The sequence below is a fragment of the Dromaius novaehollandiae genome, chromosome 6, assembly GCF_036370855.1.
Source record: "Dromaius novaehollandiae isolate bDroNov1 chromosome 6, bDroNov1.hap1, whole genome shotgun sequence".
Taxonomy (NCBI): Eukaryota; Metazoa; Chordata; class Aves; order Casuariiformes; family Dromaiidae; genus Dromaius; species Dromaius novaehollandiae.
Genome location: NC_088103.1, coordinates 34,982,951 through 34,999,657, shown reverse-complemented (window position 1 = coordinate 34,999,657; position 16,707 = coordinate 34,982,951). Strand labels below are relative to the sequence as shown.

At 37.0% G+C, this 16,707-nt stretch overlaps 1 protein-coding gene across 2 annotated transcripts in view; it reads left to right on the top strand.

Annotated features, from left to right (window-relative positions):
* The window catches only part of CFAP43 (cilia and flagella associated protein 43), a 49,439-nt gene that overhangs the window by 20,210 nt on the left and 12,522 nt on the right, over window positions 1–16,707 (top strand). For both annotated transcript variants that reach the window (XM_026117453.2, XM_064514190.1), the window contains exons 12-25: window positions 177–325; window positions 1,357–1,460; window positions 2,561–2,701; window positions 4,829–4,998; window positions 5,805–5,957; window positions 6,400–6,530; window positions 7,284–7,449; window positions 8,044–8,154; window positions 9,805–9,882; window positions 11,249–11,374; window positions 12,402–12,506; window positions 13,194–13,310; window positions 14,157–14,369; window positions 15,989–16,195. In XM_026117453.2, the coding sequence (XP_025973238.2) occupies window positions 177–325; window positions 1,357–1,460; window positions 2,561–2,701; window positions 4,829–4,998; window positions 5,805–5,957; window positions 6,400–6,530; window positions 7,284–7,449; window positions 8,044–8,154; window positions 9,805–9,882; window positions 11,249–11,374; window positions 12,402–12,506; window positions 13,194–13,310; window positions 14,157–14,369; window positions 15,989–16,195 (1,971 nt within the window). The remainder of the gene's footprint in view (window positions 1–176; window positions 326–1,356; window positions 1,461–2,560; window positions 2,702–4,828; window positions 4,999–5,804; window positions 5,958–6,399; window positions 6,531–7,283; window positions 7,450–8,043; window positions 8,155–9,804; window positions 9,883–11,248; window positions 11,375–12,401; window positions 12,507–13,193; window positions 13,311–14,156; window positions 14,370–15,988; window positions 16,196–16,707) is intronic.

Sequence of the window (16,707 nt, the reverse complement as noted above, 5' to 3'; positions counted from 1 at the left end):
TTTTCTATGTAAAAAAAAGAAAAGAAAAAGATCTTTAGATAAATCACTTGAGGTTTTGTTTTCCCAAATTTTAGGGACTTTTAAATAGTAAAAGAAGTTGCATACTAAAAAATAGCATAAGATGATATAATATAATATAATATGATCCTGTTAAGTATCTTTTACTTCTCAACTAGGCAACTGCTATGGCTTGCTGTCCCTCCTCAAATAGTGTTGCTGTAGGGACCAAAAGGGGCGAAATCTATTTCATCGATGTTACCAAAGTTGAAGCTCCACGGGTTGTTCACAGAATTTTTCTTTCCAAATCTCCAGTGCTGTCTTTGCAGTAAGTATGTAGTAACAAGGGCAGGAATTTTGTCAATTTGTTGCTTGAACAATGCTGTTTGTTGAACAAAAAAAAGTTTTTATTCTAAAGGTGTCAAAATGTTTACGTTTCAATTTTTTCCCAATATACTCTGAATTACTGTGCAAGAGGAATAGTAGCAGGATTTAGATGAGAAAAATATAATAATCCTGTATTTTTAAGAAAGTTTAACAGAGCATACTGATTTATAAGGTCCTTTCTGACAGATCACCATATGCAGTAATTATGTGCAATTCAATGCTTCTAAATTTAGAGGGTTATTCCTCACTGAATATAAATTTGAGGGTTTGTGAAGTTAAGTTTAAGCCTTTGGCTCATCCCTTCTTATAGGGTGGATTCCGTTACTATTCTATTATTATTGTTCATTATTCTTTTGTTAACTGTTAATGAATTTACTAATTCTCCTATAATTAGCCATAGTGATCCAAAAGGCTTAGTTTTGAAAGTGTTGGTTTTCAGTAATTGGCAAATTTAGGAGGGATCTTTACTTTCTAAAAAATAGAATTATTTTTGAACTATTAAACGTTAAAATAAATCCACCTATCATTTGAAGACTCAGTTGTGGTCTCTCTTCACAATTACCTACGATAAAAATATCTCCCTGGAGCAACTTATTTGCAGTCAAATCAGTGCAAACAAAGGCATCCGTCCATTCAAAATAATATCAAAATCTTGTCAGTAGTTTTATCTAAAAAAAAAGTTGACTTCAAAGGAAGATTTAATAAAGTCATTAAAGTAGACTGCTATGGAGTATCATTAGCTTTAGATTGAATGCCCACTCATTCAGAAATTCCGCTTGTAACACTGGGTTTTACATCAGGCTCTGACCTGGTTAATGCACAGGCTGAAATCTCAGTTATATTTATGCCATCAGTGAAGTCAGTAGAATTGTGGGAGTGAGCTTATGAGACAAATTTGACCCATTGTATTGAACTGTTTTTAGAATTTAACATTCAAAATCTTCATTCGACTGGGATTTATATTTTACTTAGTTATGATCAGAGTGGTCAATTCCTCATCGCTAGAGCTGCAGAAGGACACATATTTATTCTAGACGCTCGGCCCTCAAAATTATTCCAAGTTCTTGGATATATAGGTAATGTATATAGCAACATTAATCGCATTGTATTTTCACTGTATGCTGTATTTTAAGTATACTTGCTGCTCAGACTGAGCCACTCTCCTTCATTCTATTTATTTCTGGAGAACAAAACATAAGGTTCTCCTTCTCCTCTGGTTCCCAAACCAAGTTTTGTTCTCAACAATCTTTTTTTTTCTTGTAATTTTAGTTAGCAAATACATCAATGTTGCTTTTCTGCCAGAGGCCAGATAATTCACCACGAAGAGACTGGATCAGTTGACCAGCTGATCACAACTCCAGAGCAACAAGTCAAGAATGGTGCTAGCAAAGCACTCAAGATCTCTGTGGCCTACCATATGTGGATTTAGACTAATAAGCTGTAGGTTATGATATCTGAATTCAGTCTCCTGTCGCAAATGTGCATCCCACATCTCTTTAACACAGGGACTGCTGGAATTGTCAGCTTTGCTGGTTGAAACTGAAGAACAAAAAATGTTAGACTTTTAACCCATGAACAAGATTCTTCTGACATTTATAAATCTGTTTATGTAGTACCTCAATTACAATAGCTTTATATTTGTAGACCACAGCTATGCATATAGATCTTCATCCTAATTTTAAGGATAAAATACATTATTTTATCATTTTAATTTAGTTTGACTTCCAGGATAATATTTGGATAGGTTATATGTGAAGACAAATATAGAATTACATCTTCTCAGATAATTTTCTGCATTGCCTGATCATGTTCTCAGTGGCTGGCTGACTTCTTCGAACAGGGCCTTTCCGTGCTTAGTCCTGTGATTATGAGCAGACTCCCTCAAAAATTGCCTGCTAAAATTGAATCTGGATGTAAACTCAGATTTGAATGTTTAATGCAGTAAAAACCCTGGAGGTGCTCAGTATTCTCAGCTCCTGTTGTCTCCAGCTTTAACTGTGTACATTCAACACTTCTGGAACCAGGTTGTGGCTTGTCTAACATTTTAGTGTAAATTCAGAAGAGTATGGTTGCATTCTGAACAAAGGTCCATGTTTTGTTTCACTTGATGACTTAGCAAGAACAATGATAATTTGATTCAGTAACAGTTTTCATTGGTTTTCCCTACCTGCTTCAGTGTTGGCAGATGAAGTCCTTGGACTTTCTGTAGTTTCTGACTTCAGGCATGACTTAGTTGAAGTGGTAGTACTTCTTAAAGTAGCAGAGGTTCAGCGAGCAAGACTGGAAATTTTTTGCCTACCTTCAGCTCTCACAACAGGTAAAAATAAAATAATAATCATTGTGATATTTTTCCATGACAAGCATATATTATTGCCTCCCCGTACACAAAATACTAATGATCTTCATCTCTTTCTTCATCTCCTCCATACATTCTCCTGGGACACCATTTCTCATGTGGCTGTCTGTAGAATTACCTTTTTCAGCTGATTCATTTCAGCAGAAGGACAGTGACATGCTGATTGATTGAGGGAAAGGCAATGAAAGAAGAAGAAGAGAGAAGTAATTTACCTGCAGAATCACAAAGCCACCACTAAACTATTATTATTGTTGTTGTTTTGTTGTTGTTACTGTTGTTATTGCTATTATTATTATTATGTGGGTAATGCTCAAAGCCAGCCACAAATAGGCCCCATGCTTGACATCACCCACATACAGAATAGCATATCAGGTGTTACAAAGTAGAATCAATCCCACTAGGCTCTTCAGAGAATTATTATAGGTATATGATAGCTCATCCAAAAAAGGTTAGAGGTTGATACATCTCAAAAAATGATTCCCTGTCTTTCTTATAGGTTCTCTAGATGAAAACACCAAGGAAAAAGCCCACTGTATTAAAAAATATTAACTCGTATCCCAATAAGGAATGCTACAAAGAAACATTCTGTCATATGAGGAACAGATGATGATTAGTGAGAATTAAGAGTGGCCTACTTCCATTCATCTACTGAAAATCTGGCCCAATATATCTGTGGTGTGCATAGTGAGACAACATAGTTAGAGTGCCTATTTGTGATCTGGAAGAAAAATGAGGGGAACCTGTCAGTCTCTCACTAAATTGCGTAACCCACACTAAATTCTCAAAATGCTGTTCATGCTTTGTTTTATATATGCCATCCTCAACTCTGTAACGACTCAGTAATTTGTTTCTGCTGTGCAGTACAAAGCTATAAAATTATAGTATTTTTAAAGTGAGTCCTTTTTTTAAGAAATACTATAAGCAGGAAAAAATGGACCCAGTATGTCATGACTGATCACAGAACTTTTAATTGTGTCTGCACCAAAACTAGTATTCTAGGAACGCATTGATTTGGGGCACTTTTTGGAATCAACTGAGAAATTAATTCAGTCATCATGAAAGAGCTTAAATGCACTAACTTAAGTAAGATGCATTGCAGGCTAATGTTGCACTTAGCATCCTCACCACCCAGGCAGTGCAGGACGGCCTTGGTTGGCAGTGACACCAGTTTTAGGTCTCTTCCATACAGGAATTGCCAGTCAAGCAATACAGTTTGAGATTTCAGTGATGTCTTCAGTTTGTCACATTACGGTAAAAATGTAGCCAGTGTTCAGTGTTACCATCATTCTACTTTTATATCATTTTACTCACATTGTGTGCACATGAATTGCTAGCAAAGCCTTTTGTAGAGAAAACTTGTGTAAAACTGTGAGTAAGTCTAGTTTCAGATTTTCTTGTTATTTATTAGATACAGTTTTTAAAAGACCTTACAATTTATGAAATTTCTAAAAAATAGTTTTCAGTGAGGTTAGTATTTTCTCTAAATGTCCACTAATACTGGGCTTTTTTTGGTGCCCAATTTTGGACATTTAAAATAGAGTCTGATCTTCAAAGTTTCCTGAGTATCTAGAGTTCTTGCATCAGTATTAATTCCAGGTGTCTCTTGAAAATTCAAATTACATAGTCAAAAAGAATAAAGTGCCTTTTGAAGATGTGAACGTAAGTGTTTTATCCAAGGCCACTCAAGGTACGCATGGCTTCATGGCAGAGATAGCTGAACTGGTTCTGGATGAAAGCAATGGTGACATGAATCTCCATGCAAAGTAAGTAGCACTGCTTATGGAATACCCAAAAAGTGAGGTAAATTAGTATATACAAATTTCCACACCACTCTGGTTAAACTGCTTCTAGTAATCATTCAGAGCAAGTTGAGCTATCTCTACTGAGCTTCATCAGTGTGCTATGTGGACACAACCGACAGTGTTAAAGCTAAGTATATTAACTCCCAGTTTCTTTCTTGAAAACCTAGACTATGCACACTCCTTGCTGAGATTGTTTGGCTGTCAATCACAGTTACTTGATAGGTGAAGCACCTGCCTTAGTGGTAGTGATGTCTCTTTCTCCTTCTTTCTTTTTTCAATTTTCTAGATAATGAGAAGTATGTTAATGAACAAGGAATGCTTAAGGCTAGTGCCATTAAAATGGAGCAATATGATCTGGATTATCCTTTGAGCTCAGCAGTCAAATTGAAGGATGATGTCGTGTATGGCTACTGTACCTGTGCACCTTTCATCTGTAAATACCATCTCTCTGAACAGGTAAGTCTCTAAAGCTGTTTTATTCTGAGTGGTGGTGAAGCACCTGCCAACAAATGCTGCAGATAAAGTGAATATATCAGGATATTATATAAAAAGAATCCTCTCTGCACTAAAAAGACATACTCTATCCATAAACATCAACTTTCAGTTCACTACCACCTGCCCAGAAACCTGACAAAAGAAATTATCTCCTTGATCTAATGCAGAGAAAGCCAAAGACTGATTTTTAAATCTTACACAGCTTGCAAATGCTTCACATATAGCTTCTGTACTGGAGCAGTGCTTTTGTGCAGTCTGATGAGTAATCTCAATATCCAGTTATTGAAGGAACTGAGCCAACAGGGCTGCTGGGAGCAGCATATTCCCATGACTATAAGACCTAACTGTAGACCCACCCAAGCCCTGCCTAACAGTGAAGTGGGGGGGTGGGGTGGGGTGGGCTTCAGGAAGCTGCTGTCATTCGCTGCTGATGAACTGGAGTTCTCTGCAGCTCATAGGTCTCCCTCAGTTTAAGAATCAGGTCAAGCAGGAAGGTGAATTCCAAAGGCGAGGGACTTCTTTAAGTCCCATACTTTCTGAGCCAAGAAACTACAGCTCCAAACATATTGAATACAAACTCTTTTGAAAAGGCAAGAAAGGAATCAGCAGCATAGCAATGATACTGCCTCCCAAGCTCCGTCATCCAACAACACTTTAAATTGCAATGCATGTGATAGACAATCCACCAACCTATCTTTAGTCTTTGTAAAATGGCATAGCTATTTCCATCATCTCAACTGCTGACTAACATTTTGTTTGGTTGACAGAATATGTTGAAAGACCTATCAGTTTTTTTATCAGAGAAGAGGACTCCTAGCAATCAGCTTGGACCAGGGTTCCTCTGTTTATCACCCAACAGTCGATGGTTGGCATCAGCAGCAGAGGATGGGGTTTTGTTCATCTATCATACTTTTACTATGGTAGGTAGGCATCCAGGCACAGGCTTCATTTGGCTTTCACTGGAAAGAACTGTGACAGCTACTTTCTCTCACTATAAGCTTTTCTTCATTTAAATATAAGGTGTTCCAGCAAAATTTATGCTGAACGTCAACAACCCCAGGGTTATACAGTATGATTGTTTTTACACTGAATGTTTATGTGATCACACATACTACTTACTTTCTTCTCCAGTAAATCTTAGAGAAAATATTTTTACTCTTCTTCTTTGTCTCCTGCAAAATCAATAGGCTAGAAACTTACCCCTCTCAGTAGTCAAAATTGTAAACTCATCAATTCTAGTCTTTTATATACTTCTTAGTGACATTTTGAATAAACCTGTATCTAAAAATAAAGGAGCATAGTTTACAGACATAATCCATTAGAAAAACAGATTTGCTGATATTGCTTCTGTGACTTTTTCAGGATGTACTTGCTCAAAAGCATTGTCACTCATATCAAGGAGGGGGAATCAGATCCATGGTATTTTCACTGGATGGCCAATTCATCCTCGTTAATGGCGTATATGATGGTGCCCTGGTGTGTCTTAAATGGAAGTATGTATAAAGTGTCAGAACAATATTGATGGTGTAAATTCTTGTATCCTGACAGGCTAATTTTTGTTTTTACTTATGATTCTAGACCTCATTTTTATCAAACTCAAATTTGGTAAGGACAAGAACTGGATGGAGTTGGATACTAAGATCTGTCCTCTTATCTTTAGAGGTGGTCTGTCTAGCTCATGAAAAACTTCCCATTTGAACCTCTGAGAAATATGTGAATTTCTTGCATTTGGAATGTGTGCACTGCAAGATATAGGAGTATCTTCCGATAAGTATTACCTATAATGAGCTTCTTATCACTTTCAAATAAACCACCTGGGAAGGACTCTCTGAGTCTACTTGAGTATGGACTTAACCCCATGAGAGCCTGTCTTCACTCAGTTACTGAAAGACAACACAGTTTTTCATGGGAGATCAACTGTGGCTATAGAGAGCTCTAAGCGGACACTGGGAGTAAGAAACACTTGAAACTACAGCTTTTCTGTTGTATAACAAATGTTTTGGCAGATGCAGAGATTAAAGACGCAATATCTGTAACCTGGGTAATCCATCTTTCAGAACCTCTGATTTTGTGGAAACTTCATATAATGTTTCATCCAGTTCTAAAATTCAAACAGTATTGAACCATATGTAGAAATATTGAATAGATATTTGTAAATGGCATAATATAGTGTTACAAAGAATATTTAATACCTCATCCTTTTCCATAATATATAGAAAATACACCAGTTCCCTTTTTTTTACTAGGAGGATAAAGAAAATTGAAGTTAAGGAAGCTGCTTTTCACTGGCGATCTCTTCTTGCTATATTGAACAAGTCCATTTGCAATGAAAATGCTGTTTTAAAATCTATGGCAGAATGGCAGTTTGACCCAGAATCCACATTGGAATCACTCCCAGAAGAGAAATTTGAGGTGTTGTCTTTATTTCTGTAGAAAAAGGTTGATTATTATCCTAAAATTATAGATGATAAAGCCAATCATCAAGGCAAAATCTGATCCTTTAGTAAAAGTGGGAAAAAAACCCTGAGAATAGGCTGACTATGCTTAATTATTGATTTGCCCAATAATGTTATCAAGGAAATGGAATACTTTATGGGAAGATAACATTCACATCTTCAATTTCTTCAGCCACAGAAAACTGCATGTGTTAAAGTCAGGAGTTTCTCCAGCTGTCAAGTTATGTGTCCTTCCCACTGTTATGTTACTGCTATACATTGTGTGTTACTAATTGTATATTTTTTATTGAAATGAAGCAAAACAGTGATTGCAGAGATTAGTACAGATATCCTATTAGAGTCAAAATGCTTTGCATAATAGTGTGGGTTTGCAGGATCAAACCTAGGGACTGATTAGGGAATAACAAACACATTATAACATTCTGTGGAATTCTGTTTTTTATTGTTATTCCTAATGTGAGCTTTTCCATTTGTGATCTTATATTTTATTTCTGTCTCTCTTTTATTCTCTCTAAATACTTGACTTGGATGTTAATATCCTTCATTTCAGGAGGCACCTGAATCTTCCAGTGTAGAACTGACAGAAGAAGACAGAAGCTTCACCAGATTGAATTCAGCCATTACTAGTGAAATGACATGGATAGATCAGAAGATGAAGAAGGTACTTCCATATAACAAGCATTAATCAAGGCCAACATTTTCAACAGTCAGTAGTGATTTGGGGTGTCAAATTATATGCTGTAAATGAGTCTATTTTTTGAAGTTTTTCTGCCCTTTGGGCCTCTTTTAAGGCATTGTGATTCCAGCTTTTGAAGATGCTATCTCAAGACTATAAACACTTCAGGGCAGGCACCCAGCACAGTGGGAGCTCTCAAGGCCAAAAGACCACTTCTATAGAAGCAGTAAACTCAAAATATTTGGCTTACAAATCGGCCTCCTGTAAACTCATAAAGGCCTTTTTCTTTTAAATGTGTCAGAAAGTTGCACAGAAGATCAGTAGCAGAAACCAAGCAAATACTCTTCCTCCCATGGGCTGGAATAACAAATTTTACAGCACTGTTAAATCAATATTCAACAATATGACATTAACTGCAAATACCCTCGTGTTTATTTCAGGTTAAAGCTGAAGTAAGTCTGTTTTGTAACCAAAGATTTTTAAAAGTGCATCAAAAATCTAAGAGTCTATAAGGAGGAGATATCGTACTTTGTGAGCCTAGAAATTGCTATGTTATTGTTAGTATGGATTTTTTTCAGAAGTGAGTTACAGGATTGTAGCAGATTCTTTCTGATATGAGGCAGAGCTCTGAATTTTTTCCAGCTTTGGGGGTTGAATGATAAAATAAAGCAAAAGAATTACCCTGTACAAGGTATTATTGTTTTCTGGGTGGTCTCCAGAATGACCTTCTAAATTATGATGCAGTTTCACAAGTGGCTCAAGTCCATCTAAGACATACTGCCACTCAAAGTGGCATTGTCTCCATCCCTCTCCCAGATGTGTATTCCTGCTTCTGCTTTGATGCTGGAGCTAGTGATTTGGTGCCTACACTGGGATTTTTTGGCAAGTCCTTGTGACTGTACACCCACATGAATACCACCAGAGTATTAGTGTCAGCCAGGGAATGGTGATGAGAAGCAAAGGTTGAACAGCAACAGTGTGATCCTAGGTTGATTTAAGGTGCTAACTAATCTCCTGAGAGACTTGCATCAGACCTTTAGAGGATGGATTCCATCTGATAACAGAATCATTCTCTGCCATTTCTTTGCCATCAATGCCGTCATCCTGCATGAAGTTGTAAACTTATTTTAGAAAGCAAATTCCAGAGATGCAGAGCAATTGTAAAATTTTCCCTAAGAGATTAATCTGCAATGCTGTAGCAGCAAAGAAAAATTTCACTGCTTCCAGAATGAGTACCAGACATTAATTTACTTGAAACTTGAATTATCCCTCTGGAAATGTTTAGTGACAATGAAAAATCTAAGAAATATGTGACACTTGACAAATTCTGGAAGTAGGTTTTATCCAGTTCAATGTGTCTGTAATTATTTCACTTGTAAGTACTTCTTTCTTTCATATTTTCTTTCCTTTAAGCTGTACTGCTGTACACCAGTTTACAATCTGACCTGGTTATACAATCTATTCTCTTTTGAGCAATTCTGAGGATCATACCTCTAAGTTAGGACTATATCTGTTTCAGTTAATAATCCCTTTGGAGTTTGTTTTCCATACCAATAATGTTCCTTTAGATTATTTCAGTCTTTTTTCTCTTCTTGTGTATTTTTGTCTTTCAACAATGTATTTGTTGTATGTCAGGTCATTAGAGAAGAGACTCAGAAGTTTGCTAACCAGAAGAAAGAGCTGAAAATGGGAATTAAAAAGCTGCGTAAAAATGTGAGTTTCTTACAGGAATAATGGCTCAGCTTGACAGTTTTGTTTACAAGAACACTTCCTTCATAGTTACCAGCTCCAGGGCTCTGTTAGACTTTTATCACAAACTCTGAGCAGGCAATAATAAAGAGATATGCTCCTTCAGGGACTATACTCTGAACCTGTCAAGAACTATTGTCTGGTACCCAGTTTCCCTTGCTCCAAAAGAAATATTTCATACCATCCGTATACTTTGAGTAGTCTATCCTCTCAGCAGGCTAGTTTCTGTCTGTCTACCAACCTTCCATTATAAAAACTGCTATCCTCTCTTCTTACTCCTTCCTCCCGCTTCCTCCCATAGAAATTGCCATCTGCAAGAGGATAAGGCAGTGCCTTATTAACCAGACATTAGGCTAAGTCACATAGATTTGTGTGCATTCCACACAATCCTTTTGTTCTATTTGCCTTCTCTGGGCTGTGATGCATTAGGCCCTGCAAACAGCAATGCCTTGAAATGCACAAACATAAATACACTTGCAAACACAGACCTAATCTGTTAGTGCCCATCTGAAGTACGTGCCTCTCTTTATCTCTTATGGAAGCCCATGGCAGTTTGACATACTACAAATTCAGCATCTGGCAAGCTTGGCCCTAAAGTGATCATCCCAGTGATTTAAGCTGCACATGAAGTCAAAAGCTTCATTAAAATTCAGTGTTGAATTTGGACAGTAGCTAATATTTTAATACAGAATTAAATCTCATCACAGGTGAGCATGCAATGTATCAAAAGTTAAGAAATCTGGGGGTTTAGCTATGTCAGTAGCATATTTTGTGACCTTGGTCAAGCCACTTCACTATTATGTGAAAGAGTCCACATACAGAATATAGAAAATGCTACTAATAATTCAGGTCGGGTAGCTGGTGAAAGAGTTTAATTTTTATAAGATAATTTTGGGTGATTTCCTGTATTACTTCTTTATAAATATCTGCTGCTTTCTTTGGAAAGTCTTTGGAAAGCTTTGCGCTCGTTTAAAAGATGTTCTGGTTCTGTGAACTACAACTGCTGTGTACAAGTTCAAAAACAATTTAATTAAGTGCTTAGAATCAGAAGATTAAGAATTGTATTCTATAGATTCTTAGAAAGTATCCATAACTTCGCATATTACATCCAAATCAACTTTAAGACAAAGGTGAAATATATTCACATATTACTCTCCCTCATTAGCTACAGGCAGCCTATCTTACTCTGTACCATGAAGCAGTTAAAAATTAAGGCAATTAAAATCATTTTCTCTGCTGTCAAGTTCTACAGTGTTAGAAGTAGCATTTCCTCTGTTGACATTCACATTAATTTTTGTTCCTTATACTTATTTAAAAAAAAAAAAAACAGATTCAGAGAATGATGCATGAGAATGAACAGATGCCAGACATTGAGAAACTGGAGCAGCAGGAGTTCAACCTGGACATTGAAGAGCAGGAAAGATTGCAAGCAGAGGCTGAACAAGAAGTGGCCAGGGTACGATAGAATTGGAGAGAATATTTTAAAACTAGCAGGGGAGAGGAGAAAAAATGAGTGAAGAACAGAGGGGATGGTCCCAAAATTGCTGCTTGTTACTGAGAAGCAGGAAATGTCTCCATGTTTTTCTGACCAAATTTATATAAAATAACTCCATCTCCTGTTCCATTGTGTTCTCTGGAATATTTTTTTATATTGATCCTTGTATGTACACCTATTGTAGAACATGTTGTGCCTCCAGGAGGCACTGAGAGAAGCTCATGTGGGCAGCAATCTCCTAATTTTTTTGGTTACTCTCAAAGGATTTATATGCCAGTTTACTGAATATGAACAATGAGCTGCTGCTACACCTCAGAAACATATGGGTCTTTCTGTAGACAGGCAGGTTCAGGAGCAGATAAAATTTGAATTTTTAGGTTCTTCTTTGAATAGAAAGACCAAAAAAAAGTTGTCAATATGTCTGACAGTATACCTACATGGACTGAAAAGAATCAGCAGAGTTCTAAGAATTCTTAGAAAATGAAGTGTGAGTGTTTATCACTTACCAGAATGGACAGTGTAAGAGGACAAAAGAAGGAAGGTTAGTGAAATAGTATGTTTTTGTAAGAATGCCTTCCAATATTTACTTTCGTGGGAATACAGCATAATAAGACTGAACTCTTGACTGTACCAGAGACTTTGAGGTGTGCATACAAAGTATTCTAAGTCACTTTTTGAAGTAGGCAAAGCTGTCGATACAGACATTGCCGATTGGAATATGATCTGTGCCAGAAACTCTAGATTCTAATCCAGCTCTGACACTGTGGCCTTGGGCACATTGCTTAAGCTCTGTGACTGTCTTCCTCTCATATAAAATAATGCCTTTTAACACTGTGAGATATATTTTGGAGAAGAGAGATGCAATAGTCTAAAATGGTGAAATACTGCAATTCTTCATTTCATCTGTTAAGTTTATCTGAATAACTCAGTACAAGCTGCCTGTTCTGCAACACATCCTCTTATTATTTTCTTTTCTTTGTCTTGAAAGTTGAGGAAGGAGATTGATATGGAGAATTTAGCCAACTGCTATTTGCAGGATGTTATCAAACGTGAGTGCTGGGATTCCATGTGTGTAAAAGGACGTGCAGTTAAGGTAACCTCCGCTTTCTACCTAATTTTCTGCAGTAGTTTATTAAGGTACAATGACAAAACAAATAGAAGCATAACACATTTCTCATTTGCTTCCCAGGCTCATGCAAATCTTTCATTTTGTTAATTTTGTTTGAGCCTTGGTAACTGTACCTTCTGAGTTGGATAAGGGTGTTGACAGGCAAACAAGCAATTCTTTTATTCCATGTTCTCAGAGAATATCTTAATGTAGTTTTGTAAATATTATCTTTCTTCTTTTCCGTACAGTCTGTATGATTCCTGCTACACAGAGCATAAAGGCAAGACTGATTCATGGTTTTGCCTATTTTAAATAGAGGGACATTAGTCAAACTGATGATACTGGATTATCTTAAGGATGGTAAAAGACAAGTCATTTTACACAGATCTAATTCTGGTAAAATTCCCTGGATGAAGAGGTCATATCTGTAGATTATTTAAAAAAAAAAAGACAAAAGCAAACTTTTAAGCAACTATGTTATGCTTTTTGCCTTACTGCTATATTTTTACTATATTGATTTTTACTATATTGCCTGTATTGATTACGCCTCAATTTTATTCCAAATTTTAACAAGTCATTATAACTCTTTAGCCTTCAGATATTGAACAAAAAAATTGATAGATGTTTTATGAAGAACTTTTTACTGTGGGTTTTTTTTTTTCATCTGAAAAGTGTTTTCATATAGCCTGTGAAGTGAAGAATTATCCTCTGAAGAAACGTAGTGAAGTAGAGCTGGAAACTTTGGAGAAAGTTCTCCAGTTAAAGAAGATTGAGGCAGTTGATCTTAAGGTACAATCTCTTTGAAATACTGCAGAAAGGCATTTCAGACCAGGATGTTCTGAAAAGACACCTTAGCCCTGCTTTACAGAGATATCTATCTCAGCTCCAGTTTCTTGCTATAAAAGTTGTCCCAATAAAAATTAAAAAGATAAATGAAGATGAAACAGTGTGTTTGTAGTCAGTACAGATACATCAGTATTACAGAATCACAGAATAACTGGGGTTGAAAGGAAACTCTGGAGATTGTTTAGTCCAGCACCCTGCTCAAAGCAGGGTCAGCTAGAGCTGATTGCTCAGGATGAAGACTCCACAGCCTCTCTGGGCAAATTTGTTCCAGTGTTCAATCAGCCTCATAGTAAAGTTTTTTCTTACATTTAAGTTGGATTTCCCCTATTTCAATTTGTACCTATTGCCTTGTCTTTTCACTGTGCACCACTGAGAAAAGTCTGGTTCCATCTTCTTTACTCCCCTTTCCCCCTCGGGTATTTATACACATTGATGAGATCCCCCTGAGCCTTCTCTTCTTGAGGTTAAACAATCCCAGCTCTCTCAGCCTCTTCTTGTATGTCAGATGCTCCAAACCCTTAATCATCTTAGTGGCCTTTCCCTGGATTTGCTGTAGTATGTCCATATCTTTTTTGTGCTGGAGAGCCTGAAGCTGGACACAGTATTCCAGATGTGGTCATTTTGACTTGTATTATTTTGATCACTGAACAAGCCTTAATTGCAGAATTTAACCTCTAGAACTGATGGCTCCAAGGAATCTTGTCAGCAGAAAAACTTGGGGATTATTTTATTGACATGACACTGGATCATTTATATAATTAACACTGTTACCATGTTTGTGATATTCAGGTTCGAAAGGAAATTGTTGAGATGGAGCCTGAGACTGTATTACCTCAGGAGGAAGAAGAGATGGAGGAAGAAGAAGTAGTGGCTGATGATAGTGCATCTTACTGCCTGGTTGGAAGTTTGAGCTCTCAGTACGGTGGAGACACATCTATTTTATACCACCAGTTTGACTTGCACACCAGGGAGCAGAAGGTCAATCAAATAGTATTACTGCAGGTGACCTCTTCTTAAATTTGTATTACTGCAGTGACACTGTCATATCCATTGGTTCTTGCACCGTTCACAGCCACTGTTAGGTTCTGGGCATACCAATACTGCGCAGTGGAGTGTTGCACAGGTCTCTGAGTTACTGAGATCAAAGCTGATAAATGCATATGGTGCAGTATAGCACCATGTGGACTTGCCAGCTCAGGTCTAGGAGAAGAACATTTTTATCAACTGGTTGTTTCCAGACATAAGAAGCCTTGTGGCTACCTAGTTTGAGGGTATCTGTATTTGCCCACTGGTGCTTCAGTTTAGGAGTCTGTATACACAAAACTAGCTTGTGCATCTCTGCATGCCCTGTGGAGTTACCTCATACCATTTCCTTTCTCTCCAGTCTTACCATACCTTCATTTACAGCCTTCAGTGTTTCTGTTATTTATTATTCATTACCATCAGACTCTCTTACTTCTCTTACCCTGGCCAGTTTATTTAAGTAGTAAACATGTTACAGAACAGGCTTCTTGCAATGATGATCTGCAAGGGTGGAACTGGTTAAACTGCTGTAAGCATTGCCTCCTCAGAGCTCTTTAAGGCTGTAAATGGTAGCAGAGTTCAATTATTATGTTTTTGTAATACATAAAATCAGCAGATACACTGGTTTTTGAAGTAGATGGGGAATAAACCCAAGGAGCACTTATCTCATAGATGTAAGCTTGGATGCAGCAAGATCTTTCTTCTGTGGGGCTTTAAAGATGTATATTATCTTTCTTGAGTATAGAGGTCCTTCAGTGTTGTTGGCTAGCTATCAGCAAGCTCACTGCTTTGGCAAACAGGTAATCATCTAAAAATACGAACCTTAATAGTAGAACTGAAATCTTAATCATGTTTCATTTTAGTAAATGGACACATGGTGTCTATAGGAGAAACACATGCTTTTCTTTCTTAATATTCTGCTTTTCTTTGATGAGATCACTTAGACTACAAAAAGAATTTATCCACTAAGAATACATGCTTTACCATGAAACCATGGTAAAGTCTCAGTTCTTTTCAAACAGTTAGATTCCAGTGTTTATTAATTCATTGGCACATTTTACTTATATATTGTCAGATAGAAAATCACATTAAAAGCATATCAAAGCTGCAGATTGCAGCACTCAAAAAAATCAGGAAAGAATGTCCTTAACTCTGCTCCCTTTGCATCTGTGTTTTGTGATTTCTAGAATTATAGGTTACAGGCATTTTTTTTCTTTGGAGCACCTTCTTCCTTTAGCCAACACCTGCAAAAAACAACAATAAAAGGCAGCCTAAGTTTTATCTAGTTTTGGCAACACTATGACTTTTCAGAATGTCTTTGTCAGATGGCAAATAGGTAGCAGAGAAGGAAAAGAAATTTCTAGGAAATGAAAAGAAAGAATGGATTATCTGCTCATCTACATTTAACATTAATACATTAAGCAGAGCTGTAACTCTGCCCCTATGACTATCACAAAGAGGTTTGTTTACTAGTTTCTCTTCCTATCACACATATAAATACACACATCTGTGTTTCTCCTGATGAGTTGAGGAGTGGTATGTAATTGTGGATGGATGTGATCTGTGCAGCATTGCCGTTTCCTCTTATGGCATTTCAGGACATCATTTACAAAGTGAAAACTGCTTTTAATAAGGAATTTGACACAGTTGCACAACAGAAGGAGCATGAGATAGCACGAGTGAAAGAAAGAAACCTGAGGATCCGAGAAATCATGGCACAGCTTGGCGTCGAAGAGGAAATATGGGAGCCAGCTCTGACAGATGATGAAATACCAGAGCGTGCACTCATTGTCCAGGATTCAGAGGTGTCTGAAAAACAAATCTGTCTCTTTCACCCACACAAAGATAGTTCTCTGATTCTCCTCATTTCAAGTCATTGTGTCAGTAGCGAAAAGCCTGAAAACAGATGTGTCTGTGCACTTAAAATCATATGTCTGGCTCTTTTGCTTCCCTTCCCTTTTTAGGTAGAAAGCTGAAATGAAGGAAATCTGTATAAATCTTAATTCATTGCTGTTAAAAGTTTGTAGTTGTTTGCAGACTAGGTAGAAATTCCCCCCTCCCTGATAATACAGTTCAAACCAGGCTTGGAGGGATCACTTCTATAGATGAGAGTTTCTCTGTTTATTCAGTCTTTGAGTACCATTTTGGAACTAGGTATCCAGGTATCAAAGCATACTTAATATTGTACTTCTAAATTCAATTGATAGTCTATAAATAAACACCATATTTCTGATACAAAATATTCTATTGAGCTTATCTGCTCTTTTGTTCTCTCTCCCCCCTATTTTGTCTTCTTGCCCACCAGGCCATGTTATTC